This window comes from Pinus tabuliformis, chromosome 8, assembly GCF_031772625.1.
Source record: "Pinus tabuliformis cultivar Carrire ecotype Pingquan chromosome 8, CPIR1, whole genome shotgun sequence".
Lineage (NCBI taxonomy): Eukaryota > Viridiplantae > Streptophyta > Pinopsida > Pinales > Pinaceae > Pinus > Pinus tabuliformis.
The window spans coordinates 638,382,145-638,408,133 of NC_142294.1; the positions used below are offsets into that span (position 1 = coordinate 638,382,145).

Below are 25,989 nucleotides of genomic sequence, written 5' to 3' on the forward strand. Positions count from 1 at the left end.
CAAGGTAATGGAGGTTAAGGCTACTGCAAGCTCACACGGGTCTTCCGAGGCATCTATTACAAAACTAGCATGTTCGTTCTTGCACAGGATAGTGGTGAGGCCCAAAATTCTTCCATACACAAACATGGTTAAATGGGTACTAGATAATGTTGATATTACATATAGAGAATTTAAAGCTCAAAAACATGAACTCACAGAGTCGTTATTTTCACAAAATTTAAGCTTTATATCCTTTAACAAAAAGCACGCAAGAGGCGAAAATCGCACAAGGGAAGTCTGGATCGAGAAACGGAGGTAGTTTCCGCCTACTGCTAATCACACATCACCAGGAAAAACCCCTCGAGATGGAAAGCCTCTAATCACTCAGTCGCCTGTAAGCCTGGAAATTTGTAGGAAAAAGTGCTAAAAGCGAAAGGAAAAACTTGAACTCTAGACCAGTGGTATTTATCAGGTATATCATCAAGTGGTATGTAGATATCTACCGAATGTATAGCATCTACAGATAAGCTGGAGATAGAAGGCTCAAGAAAGGGAAAAATCCATCAAAAGGTTAACCAAGTTGAATTGGGATTCTTACTGGGCGTACTTGGTAAAACCACACAACCAGTGCATGACTCTCAAATGTATCATCAATTCTGCCAAGAAGATGGTGCCAGCACTTGCCGATTCCATTTTCGCAGGATAGCTAAAATCGGAAGTCGGCCAGCCAACTCTCCTCAAGCAAATGTTGAACGCTTGCGATTACAAGGAACAGATACACAGATAGTTAGTTGTTAGTTTTAGTTTTAGATTTAGTTTTAGTTTTAATTTTGCTTTATTTTTGCCTGAAATGAGGACGGTCATTTAAACCGCATCCTACATTTTTGTAATAAATTATTTTTAGATTTAGTTAGTAGTATTTAAACCATTCTCATGCATTTAGAGAAGGGTCTTTAAATTTGTCAAAAACTTGTCCTTAGAACATGCACTATTGCACCCTCCGAGGAGGTTTTGATGAATGAAGGGAACAAGATTTATTGATAGTTGCGTTTAATATCTACTACTGATGTTGCACTTTTGTACTCTTAGTAGATGTTGGATTAAGAAGAAATAAATCATTATTGCTTGAAGCTCATGAGTAGAACTAGTTATAAATGTTACTTTTATTTCTTAACTATTTCTGCCTATGTGTTAACGTGATATTCATGTTCAGTTATTTATATATGAATGCGTGAATGCTAAGTTATCATTTGGCACTTCTGTACGGTGATAGCTATTTATTTATGCTTAATATATGAGTAGCTTATTTTTTTCCGGGGAAAAAATCAAAACTTTTTATTAAGAGCGATAAAACGTTTTACAAGCGATTGAATCATATGCCACCACATCTGGCTCAGGAGTCTGCTGTTCTGCTCAACATTTAAGGAGTTGTTCTGCTGTTCTGTTGGACACGAAACCTTTACATTCAACCTCCCAACGGAGGTGCAAAAGCAACCATGTAGCATATATGCGAAACAAAAACTGGGGTCTCCTTCAACAGAAGGAAAACAACCCCAAAATACAAAAAATATATATGTCTTAAAGCCCGTGAGCAGTTCCAAAACGGAGAGAAATTAAAAAAGTCTGTTTGCTATGTTTTTAAATATGCTGCTACTGATAACAAGAACTAAAGAAAACAAAGCTGGAAAATACATAAATATACATATAATATATAATGCCGCTACAAAACTGCTGTCAAAATAAAGCTGGAGGTCAGATGTCAAAGAGACTGTGCATAAGGAGGCATATTTGATCTGACTGAATGCCCCTGTCTGATCTCTTCTATGACCCAGATGCCCATATCCTGTTGTACACCAGCTTTAGATAGCTGGTCTGCTTCTTCATTCTTGTCCCTGTAAATGTGGCAGATAGAAAAAATATTAAAAGATGCCTTTAATAAGAAAATTTCTTCCACTAGAGTCCTCAATATCTGATTATGACAAGATGCTTTTCCATTGACCCAATTTATGACATTAAGAGAGTCCCCAAAAATCTGTATCATGTTTATGTTTCTGTGAAGAAGCCAGCATAAAAGGTAACGAAGAGCTGATAATTCCGCATAGTTATTAGTGCCATAACCCAGCCCAACAGAAGCTTTTAGTGAGTGATCAGGATCGATATGTATGCACAGGCCAGCTCCCGCCCTGTTATTTTGTGAAGCCCCATCAAAAAAACCCCAAGGGATGCCTTCCTGAATGTTGATTTGTTTTTGCTTTTGCTTAGGATCTTTTTGCTCAGGGGGCGGTAATGCAGAGTAAATCGCCGCTATGTTAGTGGCAATGATGAAAGAGGGAATGTCCTTGTCTTGAAAAATGCTTTTATTCCTGGCAAGCCATATTCCCCAGCAGAATATGAGAGGCAGGTTTCTCAGGTTTCCATCAGGAAAGTCTTGCCACCATTTTCTCCAAGCTGACTCCAAAGAATCGAGACCCCACCTAGCATTTATCTTGAGCAGCGTAGTGACCTCCTCCCAGATCTGTCTTGTGAAAGCACAAGATATGAAAAGGTGGTTTATGGATTCATCATTTGACTTGCACAGTGGACATCTACCAGGCCCAACTAAGAATCTTGCCTGTAGAATTTCCCAAGTTGGGACCTTCCTTTTTAAGATACACCATAGAAAAAGTCTGGTCTTTGTTGGGCTTTTGAGTTTTCACAAATTTTTGGCCCACCAATCCGGAATGCCCCAGCCTTTCTTTCCCATCAAGAAAAGGTATCCATCTTTAGGCGAGTAATCCCCTATTTTACTCTGGGCCCAAAGCAAGCAGTCAGGTTCATCTTTTATCCTGACATTTGAACGTTGAAGTTCTTTTATGAAAACCTCCCACTCAGCCTTCCACCTGACATTTATTCCCAAATCGACATCATCCTTCCAAGCCTGTCCCCAAATAGTAGACTGTCCAACCTTCTCCACCTGATTTAGTGATGTAATACCTTTACTATCCAGATGTCTGAGAAGTCCAGGTGACAGAGCATAATCTTGATTGCATCCTACCCAAGGGTCTCTGCCAATCCTGATGAGTCTACCATCACCAACTTTCCAAGCTAAGTCTTGTTCGATCACGGAGAAAGCTTCCACCGTGGCCTTCCATATGGCAGAAGCATTTTTTATCTTCTTGTTTTGACTCCGAATCCAGTCTTCCAAGGGGATGGGGTCAATGTATTTCCTTTTTACCACTCTTGTCCATAAGTTTTCCATAGTTATTTGCCTCCATCCCGATTTAGCAGCTAAAGAGAGACTGAATTCTGGAAGTCTTTTAATGCCCCATCCTCCCCATTCTTTTGGTCTGGCCACTTTGTCCCAAGCCACCCAAGGCAACACTGAGGATTCCTTTGTGCCAACCCATAGAAATCTACTGCATATTTTCCTGATTTTCTCCAGCACTCCTTTGGGGATCCACGTCAGGGCAGCCCAGTATACCGGAATAGCTAGAAGAACTGATTTAATAAGAGTCAGCCTCCCAGCTCTGGATGACCACCTGAAGCTCCAATGTGATATTCTAGCTTGAATTTTGGCTATGAGCCAGTTCCAATCCTCCTTTTTGTAGCCAACGGGCTTTAACCAGAATCCCAAATATTTGAAAGGAGTATCCAGGAGCTGAATAGGGAATGGAAATAAATTAGCCAGACTGTTCCTTTCCCTTCTTTCAAAATCTGCCACACAAGCTTGGGACTTTCTTGAGTTAATCTGCATTCCAGTAGCTTTAAGGAAGAGATCAAAAATTCATTTTAATTCCTTTAGTTCATCAGGGGAGCCATTAGTGAAAATCAAAATATCATCAACAAAAAGGAGGTGTGTGATGAAGAGATTGATTGCTACCTCTATACCCTTTACCTTTTCCGTCCTTCTGGCTTTATGAATTAGTCTGCTTAGTCCTTCTGCCACAAGAAGGAACAGAAGGGGTGATAAAGGGCACCCTTGCCTTAATCCCCTCTGACTGTTGAAGAAAGAGGAGGCCGCACCGTTAACCAGAACTGCAAAACTGACATTTGTGATGCACCCCATGATCCAGCTAACAAAAGAATAGTTGAAGCCGAGATGTGTAAGCAACATCCGCAAATAGAGCCAACTGATCCGGTCATATGCTTTGGATAAATCAATTTTGAGCACAGCTCCCTTCTTTTTCTTCATCCTGATACTATGAATAACCTCCTGGGAAACCCCAATGGCTTCATGAATTTGTCTTCCATCCAGGAATCCAAATTGTTCCATCGATATGTTTCGAGATATAATTAGAGCTAATCTGAGAGCAATAACATTTGCAATAATCTTGTAGATGCAGTTACATAAGGATATTGGCCTGAAGTCTTCGAAGCTTTCCGGATCATCCTTCTTTGGAATAAGAGGTATAAAAGTTGAGTTGAAGGGTCTATAGACTGCTCCTTTCTGTCTCGACTCTTCAACTACTTCAGTTATTTCTGTTCCCAATTGATCAAAAAAATGGAGGAACAGCTCTATTGTCCAGCCATCTGGGCCTGGGCTCTTGTCCTTGCCCATGAGCTTCATAGCTGCTTCAACCTCCTCCTTTGAGACCGGGGAGGACAGAGCTTCTGTTTCATCTTCCTCAATGAACCTAGGAAAGCTTTGTGCCGTTTGGAGGACTTCTGCAATAGTTGCCTCCCCAGAATCTGAGAAAATATTTTGAAAATGTCTTTTCCCTAACCCAGAGAGCTCTGAGAAGGAATTGACCATCCTCCCTTCTTCGTTTTTAAGGCGCCATATAGTATTTGCAGCTTTCCTACCTTTAGCAAAGTTATGAAAAAACTTAGTATTCTCATCCCCCGATTTTATCCAGACTGCCCTACTTTTTATCCTCCATTCTTCTTCCTTATCCAGTAGGATTTTATTTTGTTGTTTCTCCAAATGGAGGATTCTGTCTTTGGATGACTGGGAGGAGTAACCATCAACCTCCATACTTTCCAACTGCTTCAGTTCCTCCCTAATATTTCCCAACTCCTCATTTTGCTTCAGCTTTCTTTCCTTTGCCCAGGAGATTGTGGCTTTCTTCAGATTTTTAAGATTCTCCATGAACAAAAAACTCCTATCCTCATCAGAGTTAGGAACAGGGTGGCTCCATGTATTATTAAACAGATTGCAGAAAGAGGGATCTTGAAGCCAAGCAGGATTGAACTTGAAAGGGGCGGGAGGCTTGGGAGGAGGGAGAAAAAGGTCTAGAAAAACAGGGAAATGGTCCGAGTTTCCTCTTTCCTCAACCCACTGTTTGATCATGGGAATTTTTGTTAACAGGGGCTCAGCTATCAGGAAACGGTCAAGTCTTTTAGCAATTCGATCCTCACCCATTCTTCGATTTCTCCAAGAAGGCTTTAATTTGATCGGAGAAGGATCAGTGAAATTGTTATCCGATATGAGGTTAAGGAAGAAATCTGAAAGAGGGTCTTCTCTGGCAGATGGCCCCCAAGCTTCAGCTCTGCCAATGGAGAAATTTAAGTCACCACCCAGAAGCAAGAAAGGGGTCTTCATCACCGATTTCATCATCAGATTGTCCCAAAAAGATTCCCTGCCCTGACAGGGCCCGTAGACATTTACCAAGGTAATAGGGAAAGAGAAATCTGGGGAAAGAACCTCCATTCCCAATACAGATTTCATAGCCCATTGGTTTATAATTTTAATCCGTCCTTCTTTAATTCCAATGGAAATGCCCCCCGAATGACCAGAAGAGTCAACAGCAGTAAAAATCCATCCTGGTAAAAGAGTTTTTAGCAAGGCCTCAACCTCTACGGCCTTACCCAAAGTTTCTTGCAGGAAGATTACATCTAGATTAGAATTGTTTATCCACTCTTTTAATGCCAGTTTTTTAGGTTTGCTGGCCAAACCTCTACAATTCCAGGATGTCAAGATCATTTTATAACATTCTCAGGGGGATGGGCTGCTCTAAGAACCCCCGGGATAGAGTATTGTTTGCCATCTGCAACGTCAAGCTTGGCTTTAATCTTTGCTTTGGACATATCCGACTTCCTACCTCGCTTATTTTTGAGGCAACTTTGTTCAGAGGTTTGTCCCAATCCACCTACAGTCCCAGGATCACTAAGTTTCCCTCCCAAAGATCTCAGGTTATAGGGACAGGGAGATCTGGCAACCGAAAGAGAGAGGGGGGGCCAATGGTCTTCACGATTAATATCCAGAGCTGGTAAAGCATCAGCAATAATGTCTATGGAAGGGGATATAGGATTATTTTCCACAGATTCATCAGCATTATTATCATGTACATTACCGGTTTGAAGCATTACGGAATTATGTTCCATGGTTTCATAAACATTATATTCATGTACATTACAGGTTTGAGATGTAACATGCGGGGAAACAGGAACATGCTCAGGCAAAAGATGTGTAGAAGGAAAGGTCCTTGACATACCCTTTTCTTCGTCTTCGCAATGAGCTTGTATTGCCGGGACTGTCTTGACATGCTCCTCCACGATCACCGAATCTTTGACAGGTTCCTCCACATGCACTGTCGAAAAGTTTGCAATTCCCTGATTTCCCTCTTGGTTCGGGACAGTTGCATCCACTGGGACTTTATCAGTTTCCTCTGCCTCCATATCCGCTACTCCGTGCATCTCCGGGATTTCGTTCTCCATGGATAGCTGATCAGGGTCTTGGACATTTCCTCTATTCGCTGAGGCCCGCCGAAAGTGTCGCCTCCTTCGCATCAGTGGGCAATCTTTAGCCAAATGCCCATACTCATGACAGAGATGGCATCGGAACGGAAGATATTCATAATCTAATATCTGCTCAAATACGTAATCCTTATACTGGAGATTAATTGTTTTTGCTAAGCCTCTGCTCGGATTAAGGGTGGCCAATATACGCGCCATCGTTCGATCCTTTGTGTGCAAAAAGGTCATATCTGCCTCCAGATATATCCCCAACCTGTTACCAATGGTTTTAAACACTTCTTCAGTCCACAGGAAGGAAGGCAAACCCGGGACACGAATCCACACAGGAAACTCGTCGGCTCTCTCCTTGAAAGCATCAAACATGGGTGTCCATTTCTTTAGCAGAATGGGAATGTTCCCAATATGCCAATTGCGCTGGAAAACCCATTCTGCCGAGTCTTTATCTACAAAACAGAGCTTAAACCAGCCCTTCCCTAGAACTTGAGCTTCAAACTGAAGCGGTCTATCCGTTACAAAACAGGATTCTCCCCACACTTGCAGAAATTCAGAGGAGTATTTCTTACCTCGGGCTCTTCCTACCAATGTGCATTCTGTGACAGCTAGGGATTCTTCAATAGATACCTCCATTCCAAGGACCAGATTGCCCTCTATCGCCTGAGATCCAATGGGTCTTTGAGACTTCCTCTTCGCCCCTTTGAATCCTAAATCTTCCACCTGGGTACCATAACCCTTACGGCTAACGTTCCTTTCTGTGTTTGTCTGCGGAAGGCCCCCACTGGATGTTATCTCCGGCTGAGGCGGATTTTGGTTTGCCAAGACTGCTTCCACGTTCCCAGAAGATGACAGTCCCTTAGCCGGTCCATCAGAAACTGCCCGCACCTCAACAGGTAGATCTCCGGGGCCCTGAACAAACGGCCCTTCAAGGGTGTGGGATACCCTTGGCAGCGAAGCCCTAGTAATCGGGGGAAGCCCCTCAGAGGCCCTTAAAGGGCTGTTACTTGCAGCGAGCCCTAAGATTGGAAGATCTTCAAAACCCTTAGTCAGCTGAAAACGCGAAATGTCTTTTTTACCTTTTGGGTCCAAGGGTAATCCTTCTTCTGCTGCTCCTCTAGGAATCGAAACGCCGTCACTCTGCTTGGAACCGTCTTCTATGCTTGAATGAAGTTCCGCATTTCCCGCCGCCTTGTCCACTAAAGGAAACAGAGGGGTATCATTCGGATTTATTTCTCCAAGCCTCGACAGGTCGAAAGCCCCAAAATAATGCTCCACAGCCTGAGCGTTAGTCTCTTTCCCCCACATGGACAAAATGTCTTCTAATGCTGGGTCCAAATCGACTAAATCTGCGGGGTTAACCATGGTTATCAAGTAGCAGTTGCTGGTCAATGGCGAAAACCTTCACGGTTCTTGTTGGGAGAAACGAAACAAATGCGGTTGTTCAAGCTGTAATAAAACAAAATGAAATGGTAACTCGGGAATATGACAACAGGCCTAATCCGTCGCAGGGTATAACCTCCAGCTGCCAGTCAACAGTGAACCCGCGCCGGCAGCTGTTCTGCAGCCCTCTGACCTTGCAGACTAACCGTGGCCCTTGCGAGTTTCCAAGCAGCTTCCAGGTTTCGAAACCCTAGTCGCCTCCATGGTCGCCTGCTCCGGAAGTAGGTAACCGTTACATTTAGTTCATATGAGTAGCTTATTATGTGATATGTTTTTCACAATTGTTTTGTCTAACTTTTTATAGGAAATGGTTTATCTTTATTGAATTCTTTTCTCATAGCAGTTGAATGATCTTAATTATTACCAATTGTTATTTTAAATCATTTTAGATCGCATAACGGAAAGATTACATCCCGGGTTAGTTTAGAATTAGCTATTTATATTAATTAGAATACAATTGCATATTATTAGAATAGATTTAGAATAAAAGAATTTTACTTAGGAATTATTAGAAAGGAAATATCAATTCTCAACACACACACACACATATATTGGGAAACTGGTCCCATATCCTCAGTTGGACCCACTATACCAAATGGAAAAGGAGTTGCTAACCAAGGTCCGGACCAGGTGAGTATCCCCCTTGTTGTAGACCCAATTTTCTGGGCTTCAACAACTAGATGCATTGATTTGAGTGTAGATGTTGATTTCTAATCTTATTTGATTTCTTGCATTAGATGCATTGAATTCATGTAGAAGTTGTTTTCTAATATTTTTTGATTTCTTGCACTAGATGCATTGATTTCGGTGTAGATGTTGATTTATGATTTTATGTATTTGGATGTATGATGGTACATTAACTTTAAAGTGGTTGAATTAATGATGTGCATTGATTTGAGTGTAAGAGAAAAAAATTATTGGAATTGTACATTTATTTTTGTGTTATAGTAAGTCAACTTATTAATATTGGAGAGCAAGAAAGACAAACTATGATGTTTACTACACCATATCGAGCTAAAGATTTAAATGGTTTATGATTTCAACTGTCCTTTTCGTATAATGGATATGCAAATATGACAAAACTAACAAGGGTGACAATAATAATAATAGACTAAAATAGTTTGAGATTGATCGCAATAAAGACTATTTGTAATTGAATACATTCTTATTATTCATTTTCTATCATTCAACACTATTACATTGTCACTTTGCTTAAAAAATAATATTTCATCATTTTTCCTCATTCAAGTTATTAACAATATTTATCGTCCCAACAAACTGTGGTAACTAGCAAATTTAAAATTAAAATGAAAAAATTAATATGAGACATATTTAGCATATTTAAAATTATTATTAACATTAGATGTATTTACATATTATTGATCAAATTAGTCATATCTTCAATAGATTTTCCTTGACTTCACATGACTGAAACCAGCCTAGATCCATGTTAACTCTGGATCTATCAAGCACTGAGAGGGATAAAATCTCTTGAGGTTCAAACCTTTCTCAAGTTCTGCACTCAAAAATGAGTTTTATGCCTGGAGATATTTGATCCCTCTCGATGCTTGATAGATCAGGAGTTTAGATGGATGTAGGTTGATTAATGATAAAATGACCTTATCAACTAGTCAAGTTTACGATTACCTTAGCAATCTGCCCTTTAAAATTCACTCAATTATATTAAACTTTTCCCAAGAAATTTGTTCAAATTCATATATAAACCTCTCCCAACATAGTTACCGATCAAATGAGAAAGTGAACCGGTACCCATTTTTTGAGGTAGTAAAAAATCGCCTCATTTTGAGAAGTGGTGATGCCAGAATAAACTTTTTTTTTTTACCATATTTTTGGCACTTTAAATTTTCTTTTGTATCAAGTATGAACATTCTTTTTTTGATGTTAGTGATATTCATGCTGATTTTGAAATGTTCTAATGTAGCATCAACCCCTTTTTTTAGAGGGTTGATTTTTAACACTTTAAATTTTCTAATAACTTCTTCTTCCTCTAAGATTTTTTTAAATTTTCTAATAAGTTCTTCTCCTTCTTTCGAACATAAATCTATAAGATAGTCAATCAATGTTTGTGGTTTCTGATAAATATTAATTATCTCCCATTTTGCATCTTTATCCTCATATGTTAACTTTTTTACAACAACATCATGAACCAGTACTTGGCTATGACTCTTTCCATCTAGTTGGTTCAGAATAATGGACTTATAGTTATCATATTTTCCCCAACATTCAACATGGATGAACTCACAATCACTTGTAATTGGCTGATCTCTAGAAGAAATAAGATTTGACTTTTTCCTGTAACATGACATAGTAAAAGTTCAATCCACTTCTACATACAAAAAAATTACATTAATCAAAACATACATTTTCAATGTCTTACCATGTAACTTGCATCCTTGAGTTTGATTTTTCCTTGAAGCTTGTTAATAACATTTCAAATTGTGTTTTTGAATGAAATGCCACAAATCTCCAAAGTGGTGATGTTGTGACTTCTTGAAAGCCCGTAACCACTTTATTAAAAGCTTGATAAGTGTAAGGCTCACTATCATATTCAATGTTTGGGAAATTGAAACCATGAGGAATGTCTGCAATAACCAGGGCATATTCCCTTTTAGGTATGAGTTTTGCAATGTCTTCACAGTCACCTTGTATTATTTGATATTGGATAGTCGCCAACCCATTCCAAATGAAATGAGTAAGAGTAGGATCAAGTTCAACATTCCTAAGACACTACTTTCTCAACCTTTCCAACTTAATTTTTTCAATGAAACTTTTGAAAGTATTTGGTACTTCATTTGCATCTTCAACATATTTAATGAAATAAATAAATAAGAGTATAAGTAATATAATAAAATAAAAAATTATATGAATAAAATGAATGTAAAAGTCAACATACCTTTTTGAATGCAACATAAAAGTATTTAAGTGGTGTTGTAGAACTTGATTCTCGGTAGTTGAGTACAACATATTTCCAACTCTTTTCATTCAACATTTTAACCATATGTTCTTGTATTTTCATATAAAACTTATGACTAAAAAAATAAAGTAATAATTGTTAATATAATGATATGTATAACAAAGAATACCAAAAACAATATGTTATATTTAAAAGAGAATTATAATCTAAGAAAAAGTAAAAGTAATTGAAGAAACTTACTTTAGAAATTCTGAGCAGATTTCCTCAAATGAAAATTCACCTGACTTCACAAACCATAACATTGATTTGACTAGTTTTTCATCTTTCACACCTTGCATTGTTCTCCAAGGTGTGATAGTCATATCATCTGGAAGTTGCTTCATTTCATGACCAGTATTACTGTTGGTACATATTATGGGTTTAGAACTTTTAACCTTTTGATTTTTTTACACCAATATTCTCCCACAATTCGAAAATGTCATCAATCAATTCGCATATCTCCGCTGTTCTAAATGTCAACTGGAAAATGTTATTTATGCCTTTGAATAGTTCTGAATTTACTTTGCCACCTTTTGATTGGACTTTATCTTCAATTTGATAACCTATTTCCATACAACATTCCTTTTGAAAGTTTAAACTGACATTAAGCTTATCCCCACCAATTTTTTCTAAAAAATCATTATGAATAAATTTGACCCTTTGAATGAAAGTCATAGACATTCTATACTCAATATCTGCATTATGATCCCATGCCAGTGAATTTTCCTATGTTTCTGTTAAACCAGCATAAATGATGCATTTCACTGTTTCAAAAATATTGTTTCCAATATATTCCTCGATCAATTGTCTTTTGGCCTCTATTTAATGGTTCTCTCCAATTATATAATATATGTAGTCAAAACATCGTGTCCTATCAAATTCCTTCTTATTGGGAACTTGATTTGGATCAACAAGAATCACATAAGGCACCACATGTGCATATGGATTGTACCTGAACAATGTTTCCAAATTATGGACATGTAGGTGATGTGCCTTTCTAATTTGATATTGAGATTGTCCTCCATTTGGCCTATAGAATTGGTTGACATTAAGCTCAAATATTTTCCCACCATTAATTAATTTATTCTTCCTCATATGATTTCGAATGACATTTTGTTTTGTTTTCATAATTGCATCTTCTAAATCAGCACCTGGTGTTATGATTTCTTTGTTGCCTTTAGAACATTCACTTTGTTCTTGACCGTTGCTTATGATTTTAACAGATTCACCAACTTTTTATTTCTTTCCTAGTTGACATTTCTTTTTCTACAGAAATAATCTCCTCATCATCAAGTGGAAGAGTGACATCCATGGGCATTTTTTTAGTGTTTTATCTCTTTTATCCTCTTGAACAACAGTTCTAACCTCCTCCTCACTAATGGAAACATATTTTTAAGCTTCAACGTGAGCTACAACTGTCACATTTTCAAAAGAAACATGTTTACCTTTATTAGATTGACCTACTGTATGGATTCTTTGTTGATCCCTTACATGTACCATTGTAGTGTTATGAATTGTTGATCTTTGCTTCATTCTATTTTCTTGTTCTAAATCTATATGGAAATTGTTGATGACATTTGTAATATTTGGTTCCATATAATAAATACCCTCCAACATCATTGAATGACTCTTAGCAAAATCCTATTAAAGAAAATAAGATATGTTAATGATCAATCATTTATAAACAATTTAATGATCATTACAATCATACATTACACATAAATATAAATAAGCATACTTACAATGTTATTTGAAGTGTTGGATGAGATTTCTTCACACAATGGTGTAGATTCTTGATCTGTGTCATAATTGTAGTCTTCGAGACGATATCTAACATTTTCACGTGACTTGGGAAGTTTTGCAAGAACATAAACATTGTTTGAATTTGACACCAAACATGTGTCGTACTCTGCCTATCACCTCATACAGTTCACCCAAATAAATCATATCACAATATAGATAGAGATGTGTAGTATCATCAGATTCAACATCTCGAACATGCCATGTAAACTCTGTTTTATTTATCTCTCATGAATTAATCCATTCAGAAACAATCTTTGGTGCACTTGATGGGCCAGTTGGTTGAATTTTACTTTTGGTATGTTTAACAGTCTTCAAAACGTGTCCACCTACAACGTTAGATGATAGAATTGTTGCCTTTGTTCCAGACATATTCACAGAGACCTTCCTCGATGCCATCTTCTTGAGAAACATATATATATATATATATATATATAAGATTTTTAACTAAGTAATTGTTGAGGGAGCGAACGGGAGCGGGACGGGTGCAAACTCTAGGGTTTCTGAGAACCCTGAAATCGACAGGACTATCAATCGTGGTACTGCAAGCAGAGTTTGGTGCACTAGTAATTAGGACGAAGAGCCCATAAGAAAAAGGGAAACATGCAACCCCCTCAGTGGGAGTGCCAGGGGCCTCCCCCCAATCCGGACAACGGATTTAGGCATACAGCCAACAAAGAAACTGAAAATGAGATGAGCGGCGACGACCTGGACAACAGACAGCAAAAGGGAAAGGACATTGAAGCAGATGAAAGGAATAAGGAAATTTCTTCAACTTGTAAGCCTGTAGCAGCCCATAATCCAAGAGTGGACTTCCTGAGTGAACGCATCAACGCCAGAATACAATACATGAGAGATCACGCGTTGATCGGTAAATTCATAGGAATATGGCTGACGGAGAGAGCGTTAAGAAGCTGGATCAATACCAAATGGCACCCAAAGGGGCACATCTCGCTGCATTTAGGAGCCAAGGGCTTCTTCACCACAGTTTTTAACTGCCTCGAAGACCGCAACAAGATTCTGGATGGGGGTCCTTATTTTTTCAACTCCGCAGGACTATATCTCAAAGGCTGGGTCGAAAGATTCAACCCGGACAAGGAGGATCTGAGCTATGCGCCAGTGTGGATAAGGCTTTATTCACTGCCGTGGGAATACTGGGAAGAAAATTTTGTGCAAGAGATTGGGAATGCTATCGGTCAGTTTGTAAAGATTGCTGAAGAAACAAAACTATGCAGATATACTTCCTATGCTCAGATCTGTGTTTACATGGATCTCAAGCAAGCGTTGCCAAATACGGTAAGTTTCTTCCATGAAGACTCTGAATGGACTCAAGTTATAGATTATGAACATGTGCCTTTTAGATGTATAAAATGCCATGAAATAGGGCATCTCTATAGAGACTATCCTCAAAACAAGAAACCCTCTCCCCAAGATAGCCCTGACAATCCAACCTCAGATGGATTCACCAAGGTAATAAATCGAAGGAGGGGAAACAAGAAAACAATAGGCACTGCCAGGACAAATCCAGTCACTAAGGCATTGCCCACAATGGGTAATAGGTTCGAAGCTCTGGACAAGGATGATGAGCAGGATCCGGAGAAAGAAAAGGCGAAAGACAAAGAAGTGCACCAAGAACAACTAGCCGAGACATCAAGGCAAGCAGGAAAGAAAACCCAAGACCCAGCAAGCCTGATTTCATTAGCTAAAATCCCGCTAGGGAAATCTCAAGGAATGGAGGTTGAATACTCGCAGTCAAATAAAGAATACTCACAGGAGCGAGAGGATAACTCTCAAGCACCTCAAAACATGGAAGAGGATACGGAAATAATAGACATAGGGGAGCTGGACATACTGGGCTTGGAACTAGCATGCAAGACAGGGAATTTTGAAAAAATACCAGAGAAGCAAGTGGATAACCTAGTAGAAGTTCTGAACAGAGCACAGAAGAAATACTCTCTAGGAGTCCAAATAGGAAGCCCATGGGATGGCAAATTCATCACCAAGGATAACAAAAAGAGAGGAAGAAAAACTACACTGGAAAGAACTATCAAGATTGGAGAGATACTAGTGGAGTCAGGGAGGTATGCCAAACTGACCAAGTATTTTAATGCAAACCCCCACCCATCTCAATGAAGTTGATATCATGGAATATCAGAGGCCTTAATGGCCCTCAGAAAGGAAGACGTTTAAAAAATATGCTGATGCAAGAAAAAACAAGTATCCTATTTTTGTAGGAGACGAAATGCAGCTCAACAATTTTGGAAAAAATTGCAGCGAAAGCTTGGCCAGGTGGGCTAGTTGCAGCTGTCGACGCTCAAGGAGCTTCGGGAGGTCTAGCAATCCTTTGGGATGCCCGAGCCATCCATCTCAACAATATGCAAGCTAATAAAAGTTTCATCCAGGCAACTTTCCACCTCTCAGGTACTAATACTCATGGAATGTTAACTAATGTATATTTTCCTCAGGATACTGCTCAAAAAGCTCAAATCCTGAACTCATTGTCAGAACTCAATAAAGATAGGCCATTCCCTCTATGGATCTCTGGAGGTGACTACAATATGATAGCCAGCATGGAAGAAAAACAAGGAGGTAGAAGTATAGCGAACAGTGATGGCAATCTTCTAAAAAATTTCATTAATAACAACTGGTTGATAGATATTCCTACAAGCAACGGCCTCTTCACATGGACCAACAGAAGGGAGGGTCCGCAGCAGATTGCCTCACGCCTTGACCGATTCCTCATCTCAGATAATGCGACTCACTTAGGAGGGGAATTCACAGCCTCCATTCTCCCTTTCTCTGGATCTGATCATTGGCCTATCGAGCTTCAATGGAATAGGCCAGGCAACAATCTCAAACGCCCCTTTCGGTTTGAGGAATTTTGGTTCTCTCACCCGGAATTTGAAGAGCTAGTTAGATCATCCTGGACTAACTTCATTCCGCCTGAAGGGACTAGCATGTCTAGATTCCAACAAAAACTCAAGTATCTAAAAGGGGCTATCAAAAAATGGAATCACAAAACGTTTGGAAATATCTTCAAAGCCCAAGCCATGCTCAACGAAGAGATGAAGAAAATTCAGCAAACCATTATCACTGTTGGGCGCACGGAGGAACTAACCAAACAGGAACAAGCCACAGAATCAAAAATCCTAGAAAGGGACAAACAGGAGGAAATATTATGGAGGCAGAAATCAAGAATCAGATGGTTAAAAAATGGTGAAAAGAACACAATTTTTTTTCACAAAACAACTGTGCAGCGCCGAATGACAAACTGCATCACTCACATTAAGAATGAACAGGGGGAGAAAATTGAAACTCATGACGGTATTGAAGGGGAATTTCTCAACTACTTCAAGAAAGCCCTTCAGGAACCCAACATCAACAGAATGCCGGCTATCAACAAACTTCTAAAGAATATACCCAAAATAATAACAGAGGAACATAACAGTCTTCTCATTAAGCCTATTAGCTTACAGGAAGTTGAAGAGGCAGTTCAACAAATGAAGGAGGGGAAAGCGCCAGGTCCGGATGGCTTTACATCGATTTTTTTCCATAAATTCTGGGATTTGATAAAAAATGAGGTCTGGCAGGTTGTGGAGGAATCCAGAGCTCTCAGATGGATGTATCCAGGCTTAAATGCCACCTTCATAGCCTTAATTCCTAAGGGGGAAGATTCCAATACCCTGACAAATACCGACCTATCGCTCTGTGTAATCTCATTTACAAAATTACCTCAAAAGTAATAGCAACGAGATTAAAGCCGCTTCTCCCTCTCATCATCTCGCCCGAGCAATCAGGCTATGTAGAAGGTCGACAAATAACGGACGGGATAATCTTAACTCATGAGATAATCCACTCCTTAAAGCAAACCAAGAAGCCAGGTATGTTGCTTAAGCTAGATCTATCCAAAGCTTTTGACAGTCTCAGTTGGGTTTATATTCAAAAAATTCTTCTTGCCTTTGGATTTGCTCACTCATGGGTCAGATGGATTTTTAACCTATTATCTTCAGCTTTCTTCTCTGTGTTAATTAATGGCATTCCCTCAGCTACTTTCCGTCCCTCCAGAGGGATCAGGCAAGGAGACCCTTTGTCTCCTTTTCTCTTTGTAATCATGGCTGAGGGCTTGGGAAGAAGCATAACCGCAGCTAGGCTCGAAAATCGATTAAGAGGTCTCTCTTTTAACAATTCCCCTGCATACTCCCACCAACAATTTGTAGACGACAACATGCTTTTTGGCCATCCTTCGGTGCAGGAAGCCAGTCTTCTCAAATCCATTCTGTCTACTTTCTCTGATGCTTCTGGTGCCCTCATCAACCGAGCCAAATCCCAAATCTTTTTCTTCAACACCCCTGCTCCAACACAGAGAGCTATATGTCAAATTTTGGGCTTCACCTGTGCGTCCCTTCCCTCCAAGTATCTTGGTGCCCCTCTTATGGCCTCCGCCATCAAGCATTCATCCTGGAAGCATTTGCTGGAAAAGCTAGAGTCTAGATTATTCCTATGGACTAATCGAGCTCTGAATATGGCAAGCAGAATTGTTCTTATTAAGGCAGTCCTTCACTCCATGCCCCTTTATCTTTTCTCCATTCTGGCTGCCCCCAAATGGGTTCTAAAAGAAATCAAAAATCTCCAACGCAACTTTCTGTGGGGAGGCTCTGGCCAAAATCGCAAATGGGCTTTGGTCAAATGGGACAAAGTTTGTCTTCCTAAAAAAGCAAGAGGTATTGGTCTGAGAGATCCTGAGAACAACAACAAGGCAATGGGCGCAAAAATCTGGTGGAGATGGCTTGCCCATCCTAATACTCCATGGGCCTCCCTTTGGACAGCCAAGTATGCTAGCAACTGCCCCATGGAAGAAAGAATACGCATGACTGAGATAAGCACGGGATCGGTTATCTGGAACTCAGCCATACAACATAGAAATCTCATCCAAGATCATAGCTTTTGGGAAATCAAAAGTGGCTCTACTGCTCGTTTTTGGGAGGATTCCTGGCAGCAACTTCCAAAAATAAGAGACATTCTCCAAGACATCCCTATCGCTGAGTGGGAGACAAATGAACTAACCAAAGTCAATCAATTCTGGACCACAGCTACAGCTCAAGGATATAGGCAATGGCAAAACGCAAGTCAAATTTCACCTAATAGCTCGGCACAAACTCAGCATCTTCTCAATACAGAATTACAAAAAAGGCAAATCGCGGTCTCAGAAGGAATGGACATTTTAAGATGGGGTTATGGAGAGAAAGGAATTTTCACCACAAAGGAAGCTTACAATATCATAATACAAGGACAGATAAATAGATATAACCTATGGGAAAGAATTTGGCACACATCCAACTGGCCGAAAGTTTCTACATTCCTATGGCTTCTAGGTCATAACAGAATTTTAACGTGGGACAATCTCAGGAAGAGAAGCTTCTCGGGACCCTCTATATGTCACATGTGCAGGCAAGATGAGGAAACAACACTTCATCTTATGCAAACTTGTCAAACAGGGAGAAAACTTTGGGAGAAGGCTGCCTTCTGATGTCAAAAAGAGGGAAGAGTGCAAAAAGACCTCAAATCCACCTTACGCGATTGGAGTCAAAAGCCTTTTCAAAGCAACCTTCTCAATACCTTGTGGCAACTTATACCTGGCCTTCTTATGTGGAATATATGGAAAGAGCGCAACAGAAGAATATTCAAAGATCAAACGATGCCTCTAGATAAAATATGGAACAAATTACATCAGAACATCATGGAGACCCTTTCAATCAGAGAATGGCACTCAGAAGACCTTCCCACCACACCTCTGGAAAAAACAATCTGGGGCAACTGGGAACTTCAGATAAAACAAAACTCAATCAATAAGAAGAATCCCAATATGCACAGTCAGGAAGCAAGCACTTGGTTTCCGCCGCCCTCAGATATGCTCAAGCTCAACTTTGATGGAGCTTCCAAAGGAAATCCAGGGAAAGCCGGATATGGGGGGGCCTTCAGAGATCATAAGGGTAACCCTCAATGCATCTTCATGGGCTCGATAGGATGGGACACCAACAACTCAGCAGAATTGGAAGGATTATGGCGAGGTCTCAAATTAGCACATGAAAAGGATTATTTTCCTCTCATCATAGAAGGCGATTCGCAGATAATAATCAGAATGATCACAAAGCTCCAACATGGTTCATCCATTCACAAGGTAAGCAACAGCTGGAGGATGGCCCAGAGGCTTGAGCTAATAAATCACTGGCTTTCCCAGCACCAAGCAATCACATTCAAACATACCAGAAGGGAAGGAAATAAGCTCGCCGATCTTCTTGCCAACATTGGAGTAGATGCTAAGGATGGTTTCTATGAGGGCACTATAGACAGCTTAGCCTCCAGGGACCAAACTGCCAAGATACAGGAAATTGTCACTCAGGACAATTCTCAGGGAAAGGATAAGCACCCGGATGCGGGTGTTAACACGATCAATTAATGAAATGGCCTTCCGTCCAGACACCTAGCCTGACAGAAGGCAGCAGGGAGATCATCCGGTACGCATGATCGACGCTGATATTTGGTTCAAAGCAGGTGACTTAAAGTTGGCTCAGTCTCGGAATACGCTGCAATTCAATGCGCACATGGCTCCTATGTCCTGGTTCGAGCTCATCAGCATGGAATGCCTTCATTCCCCCGCCACGGTAATTGCCTTTGCTCTTTATATTATTGTGATGTCTCAGTTCTCTCATCCAGTCTCTCCTGTTACTTTAGTGGCTTAGCTTCGACACAGTTTGGACTCCAGTAGCTCCTCTGTCTCGTCGGGTTTCCTCTGTCTTAGCCGTTATCTCAGTTTTTCTGGCTCTGTTGCAATGCCTCGCAGTCGAGGTATTCCGCGGCGGGGGGGTCGGTCTGGTATCAGAGTTATCCCCTCTTCTTCAGAGCCCCACCAAATTATCCCAATTGCCTTTGTTCCGCCCTCTTCTCCGCAGTCAGACCAGGAGAGATCCATTCCAAACAGTTCCTACCAGACTTCCAGATTTGTTTTCCAGAGTCGGCTCAACAGACCGACGGTTACTGTGAATTTTTCTGTGTTTGTTTCTGAGGAGGAAAGCCACCACCCCAGCTCGACACCTCCGGCTTCCTCCAATTCCCAGGATGACAGCGTCCTGCTCGGAGATATGACGGGGCTGGTCTTTCATGCGAACTACATCAATGAGGGAGCCCCTACTCAGAATGTGCCTCAGCAACCAGCTCCTGCCGAGGAAGACAAGAACGTTTGTGAGCCATCTCAACACCCAACTGGACACTTACATCTGGTCACGGATTCAGCTGGAGAGCCGTTGTTGGATGATGAAGGGTTTGATACCTGGGTTGCCTCTCCAAGCCCGACGAAGGAGGAAAGGCGAGCCACTCCAAGTCAGGCCGATTGATTCTCCTCTGGGTGCACGCTCTGTTTTTTGACTCTGTGTCTATGGTTTTACAGTCTAATTCTTGTGTCTATTTTAGTCTTAGGCTTCAGATGGTAGTCTTAGATAATTCAGACGTCTTTTTCTGTTATAAAGTCTGCCATGATAGAAGATACTGTATTTTTGAAATTACTGAAGGGCGGAAGAACAATAGTTTGGATATTTTTTGTTAGTATGTCAGGGACTGTAAGCAACTTCTTGAGCTCTGCATTGTAAATCCCGTGAACAGGATAATCTGTAAAGTCCCTGAGTTTGTGTTTGAGGTTTGGCCTCGGCCTCCTTTGAGGCTCTGAACTTTGTACATATTTTTTCACTTTTTTAATAGAATAGTATTTACCGAGAAAAATATATATATATATATAACTTAAAAATAAAAATACAAAATACAAAATTTCACACACACATATATATATATATATATATATATATATATATATATATATATATATATATATAACTTAAAAATAAAAATACAAAATACAAAATTTCACACTATAATTGTTATTTAAATATAAAGATAAGTTAAATTATTTGTAAATTTAAAAAAAAAAATATATAAAATTTATATCTACAAATTTATAAAAAATTATTATATACAAAATTTATTTATATATTTAAAAAAAATACAAACAAACAAACCAATTTTACATGATTTATATCTACAATTTTATAAAAATATAATTACATACTAAATTTTAAATTATTATATATATATATATATATATATATATATATATATATATATATATATATATATATATATATATATATATATATATATATCAAATTTTCAATTATTAAATGAAAATTATTTTGGTCTTGAAAATAATTGTAAAACATCAAACCTCATAATGTGGGATAAAAAGAAGTTCCTCTTTGAAACATCAGCCACTGTTGCTATCTTCTATGGCTGTGAGGTTTGGGGTTGCAGCATCTCTAGAGAATCATGGAGAAATATTGAGCAAATCCAGAAGCATTTTATAACTTATAACATGGAAATTAAAAGTAATACACCCTATCCTATTCTCCTTATAGAAGCAGGTCTTTCCCCTATTGAGAGCCTAGCTATGATTAGGTTTTTGCTGTACAAGAACAAACTCAATAACATAGATGATCATAGACTTCATAAGCTAGCTTTAAATTCCAGCCAAAACACCCTAAGGCTCAATTTGGGGGTGGCATAAAGACACAAGGGCCTGGTTAAACTATTGGGAGATCAACGAGAATGATGCATTGCAAATTATTAATAACATTAAAGATATTGCTACTTCTAAGTTCAAAGAAAAAATGTGGTGTGAGAAAGATTTAGCGACTAAAAGAAAATTAAGTTATTATAAGAAAGTCATCAACCCCACCCAAGAAGATCAAAAGTTTCTCTCTATTTTAACTAGCTCAAATAAGAAAATTTATATAGCAAGGATTAGAATGAATTGTCATGAGCTCCATAGTGAAACAGATCAAAAGTTTCTCTCTATTTTAACTAGCTCAAATAAGAAAATTTATATAGCAAGGATTAGAATGAATTGTCATGAGCTCCATAGTGAAACACGTCGTTGGGCAGTTTCTAAAACACTATGGATGGAAAGGATTTTCCATATATGTGAGAATAGGAACATCGAAGATGAAAACCACTTCCTCTTAGAGTGCCCCACATACAACCACATTAGATCTCAATTTCACAATCTTTGTTACAATACTGACCTTCCTAGCCTTTTACAATGTCAAAATTATATTGAACTCGGGAGGCTTCTCTCCAAGATTTTTGAGCATAAGAATAAAATCTTAAATCAAACTAAATAAGTTGTTTCTTTAGGTTAGATAGAACAATGTTTGGTCTCAGTAGATGTTAATCATCATCATCATCATCATATATATATATATATATATATATATATATATATATATATATATATATAATTTTAAATTATTAAAAATTAATAAATTATATATAAAAAAATTTAAAAATGATTAGATATTCAATTAAAAAATAATAAAATCAACAACACTGTGTATAAAAGATTTATATATAATTTTTTTATTATATTTAAATTTTACCAAAAAAATGTATTAACAAAATTGTATTAAAAGATTTATATATGATTATTATTTTTATTATTTTTTTAAAATTTATAATTATAATTTTATTAAAATTATAATTTTAGTTTTAAATTATGTTTTTAAAAACATATTATATTAAAAAAATTGGAATTTTTTTTTAAACATAATATATTAATTAAAAAACAAAAAAAAAATTATTTTTTTTAAATGTACTATATTAATTTATATATATATATATATATATGTTTTAATTTTCTATTCATTTATTTTTTTATTAATTAAAAAAATTATTATTAATTTTTTTTTATAAATTAAATCAAAAAAAAGTTATAGTTAGTTTTTGTTTTTGCTTTTTTGTTTTTTTTTTTGTTTTTTAATTAAAATGTTTAAATTTATAAATTAAATCAAAAAAATATTTTGCTTTCCAGCCCGCCCTTTGGCCCTAGTTGTGGGCCCGGGAGGGCAGAGGGGAGCTAGTCACAGGGAGCTATGTATAGCTCCTCTCCACTGTCCCCGAGCCCCCACCTAGTGGCCAAAGGGTCAGGACCAATTTATTTATTTATTTATTTTTTTAAAACAATAAAATCAAATATTTTTTTTAATTACACACATAAATTATTATATTTAAATAGATTATTAAATTATTAAATTATAATTTAAAACAAAAATAAAAATCAATTAGAAAACAAATTTATATTTTTAAATAATAAAAAATTAAAAAATAAAAATAAAACAAATATAAAATTTTAATTATAATTTTTGATAAATGAAAAATTAAAATAAAAAACAAACGTATCACAATTTAAATTACGAAATTATGAAATTGAATTTATAAAATTGAAATTAATATTTTAAATAAAAACATTTTTTTTAAAATTATAATTATAATTAAAATAAAATAAAATAAAAACCAAATTAATAATTATAAAATCGAAATTCTAATTTTAAATAAACAGAAATAAAAATAAAAATCAAAATAAATAATCACAAAAATCAAAATCAAAATTTTAGGTTTAAAAAAAATAACAATAAAACAAATATTATAAAAATAAAATTCTCGTTAATAAATAAATAAATAAAAACTAACTAATCAATAATTTTTTTTATAATATTAAATAAAAACCAAAATAAGTTCAAAACTATATATATATATAAATTTATAGAAAAGGGAAAAAAAAATTAAAATTAAAATTAAAATTTCCTAGTATTTAAAAAAATATGTATTTTAATTAAAAATAAATAAAAATAACAAACAAAATCAGAATTAAAAAAAAAAATCAAAATTTTATTAATAGTATTAAATAAATATAGATTTAATTAAAAATAAATAAAAAACAAAAGAATTACAAATTACAAATATATAACAAAAAAATTAAATGTATTTTTTTTATCTAATTGAACAAATTATTTATTTTTTATTTTTTCATGCAATAATTTTAATGCTCCACAAAAAAAAAGAGAAAAAAATTAACACCCATTTTTCCTTTCAAAAGTCTTAAAATTTAAAAAAAAATCTTAATTTTTCTCCCAAAAATCTTACAAATTTGTGGTTTTTTTCTTTTTCGTCCCTATAAAAATAAAAATAAAAAAGAGTTTTTTATGTGGTTTTTCCCATAAAAACACAATTTCCATTTCCATAAATTCATCTATAAATAATTCAGATAGAAACAAAACCAACCTTTAAAATACCTAAAAACCAACCTTTAAAATACGTAAAACTCCTGATGAATGTAAAACTCTAGGTGAATGTGCTATAAAATAAAATAATTTATTGTTAATATTATAGCCTTAGGTTAGTTTACATTCTTTTTTTGGTAGGTAAGCACCCACAAGGAAATTGAACCAATGACCTATCGCAAGGAGTACCTTAACAGTGCACCCATTGACCGTTAATCCAAAGCCCCATGGGCTAGGTTCATTTAAATTCTTTAAGTGATAAAAAAGAAAATTAAATATAAAAAATAATTTACTTACATAGTCGATGTTCAATAATTCAAATAGAAAAAATATTTTGAGTTTCTATCAATATTTTGAATAGAAACTAGGGTGAAATTTTCCAAAACAAAAAGTTTAGTAATATGTTTTCAAGTAAATTATACATGAAATTTTTGGAGGGAAAATTTAAAAAACGAAAATTTTGGAGGGAAAATGTTCAGCAAAAGTTTCTGGGTGCAAACTTTGGAAGGAAAATTGTTGGCAAAAAATTTTGGGGGGCAAACTTTAGAGGGAAATTCTCAATCTCTAAGTTATATATTGTCATTGGGAGAGAGTGCATTTGTATCATTCAACATCTTCTGGTTGAAGGTCTTAGATTCTTCTTATAATGAAGTTTTTCTTTCTTCATCATCGACATCTTCGTCATGCAACAACTTTATTCATTTTGATGAATGTAATAGGTATTATTTCACTATGAATAGAGAGAAAAATTTTCCACTTGGTCTTAATCCTAAGGATGATGAGAGAAACACTGACGAAGGGCAGCAAAATAATTTTCTGTGAATAGAGAGTCAATTTTTCCACTTCCTCCTGGATTATCAGAGCACCACTGATGAAGGGGGGGATGAATAATTTCCAGAATCAAAGTTTCCACATAGTCCTAATCCTAAGGATTATGAGAGAAACACTAATGAAGGGGGTGATGAAGAATTTCCCGAGTCAAAGTTTACGCTTCCTCCTAATCATAGGGATTATGAGAGAAACACTGATGAAGGGGAGGATAAAGCATTTGCAGAGTCAATGTTTCCACTTCCTCCTAATCCTAAGGATTATGAGAGCAACACTGATGAAGGGGGCGATGAACAACTTACAGATTCAAATTTTCCACATAGTCCTAATCCTAAGGATTGTAAGAGCAACACTAATGAAGTGGGGGATGAAGAATTGGTAGAGTCAGTTTCCGCATATTCCTAATCCTAAGGATTATGAGTGCAACACTGATGAATGGGCAGATGAAGAATTTGCATAGTCAAAGTTTCCACAAATTCCTAATCCTAAGGATTATGGGAGCACAACTGATGAAGGGGGGGATGAAGAATTCACAGAGTCAAAGTTTCCACATATTCATAATCCTAAGGATTATGAGAGCACCACTGATGAAGGAGAGGGCGAGGATGAATAATTTCTAGTAAATAGAGATTCAAAGTTTCTAATTAGTCATAATCCTAAGTATTATGAGTGCACCACTCACGCAGGGGAGGATGAAGAATTTCCATTAAATAGAAATTCAAAGTTTCCACTTGTTCCTATTCCCAAGGATTATGAAACCACCGATGATGAAGGGGAGGATGAAGAATTTTGTGCAAATGATAATTTGAATATGAATAGATAGTCATATTTTCCACTTATTCATAATCCTAAGCATTATGTGCAAAGGTGATCAATGGGAGGATGAAGAGTTTCTTGCAAAAAATAATTTTAGAAGCACATATGTCAATAATGCATTTTCTCTAAGTGAGTGTTTCAAAGGTAGTTGTGGTGATGATGAATTGAATCCTCCAAGGGAGGTTTTAAAAAAAAGGGATGAAGATGGTGAAGAATTTCGTCTGAGTCTAGATTTCAGAAGCGTAGATGTTGGTAGTGAAGAATTTCCTTCATGTGAGGATGGTAATGAATATTTTCCAAGCAATGATGGTGATGAATTTT

General features: G+C 37.1%; 1 protein-coding gene across 1 annotated transcript; it reads left to right on the forward strand.

The window, feature by feature from the left end:
- The first annotated feature begins 13,465 nt into the window (after nucleotides 1-13,465).
- LOC149237150 (uncharacterized) lies at nucleotides 13,466-16,605 on the forward strand. The gene is made up of 3 exons (XM_089369171.1): nucleotides 13,466-14,943; nucleotides 15,111-15,957; nucleotides 16,120-16,605. The coding sequence occupies exons 1-3, from the start codon at nucleotides 13,466-13,468 to the stop codon at nucleotides 16,603-16,605; spliced, it is 2,811 nt and encodes a 936-aa protein (XP_089225297.1).
- Nucleotides 16,606-25,989: the final 9,384 nt, after the last annotated feature.

Excerpts from the sequence above, each read along its gene's own strand:
- LOC149237150 (XM_089369171.1), top strand. The coding sequence starts at position 13,466 with ATGCAACCCCCTCAGTGGGAGTGCCAGGGGCCTCCCCCCAATCCGGAC. Across the intron at positions 14,944-15,110 it reads ATACTAGTGGAGTCAGGGAG|CTCAACAATTTTGGAAAAAA; the intron begins GTATGCCAAACT and ends GACGAAATGCAG. Across the intron at positions 15,958-16,119 it reads TTCAGCAAACCATTATCACT|CGCCGAATGACAAACTGCAT; the intron begins GTTGGGCGCACG and ends ACAACTGTGCAG.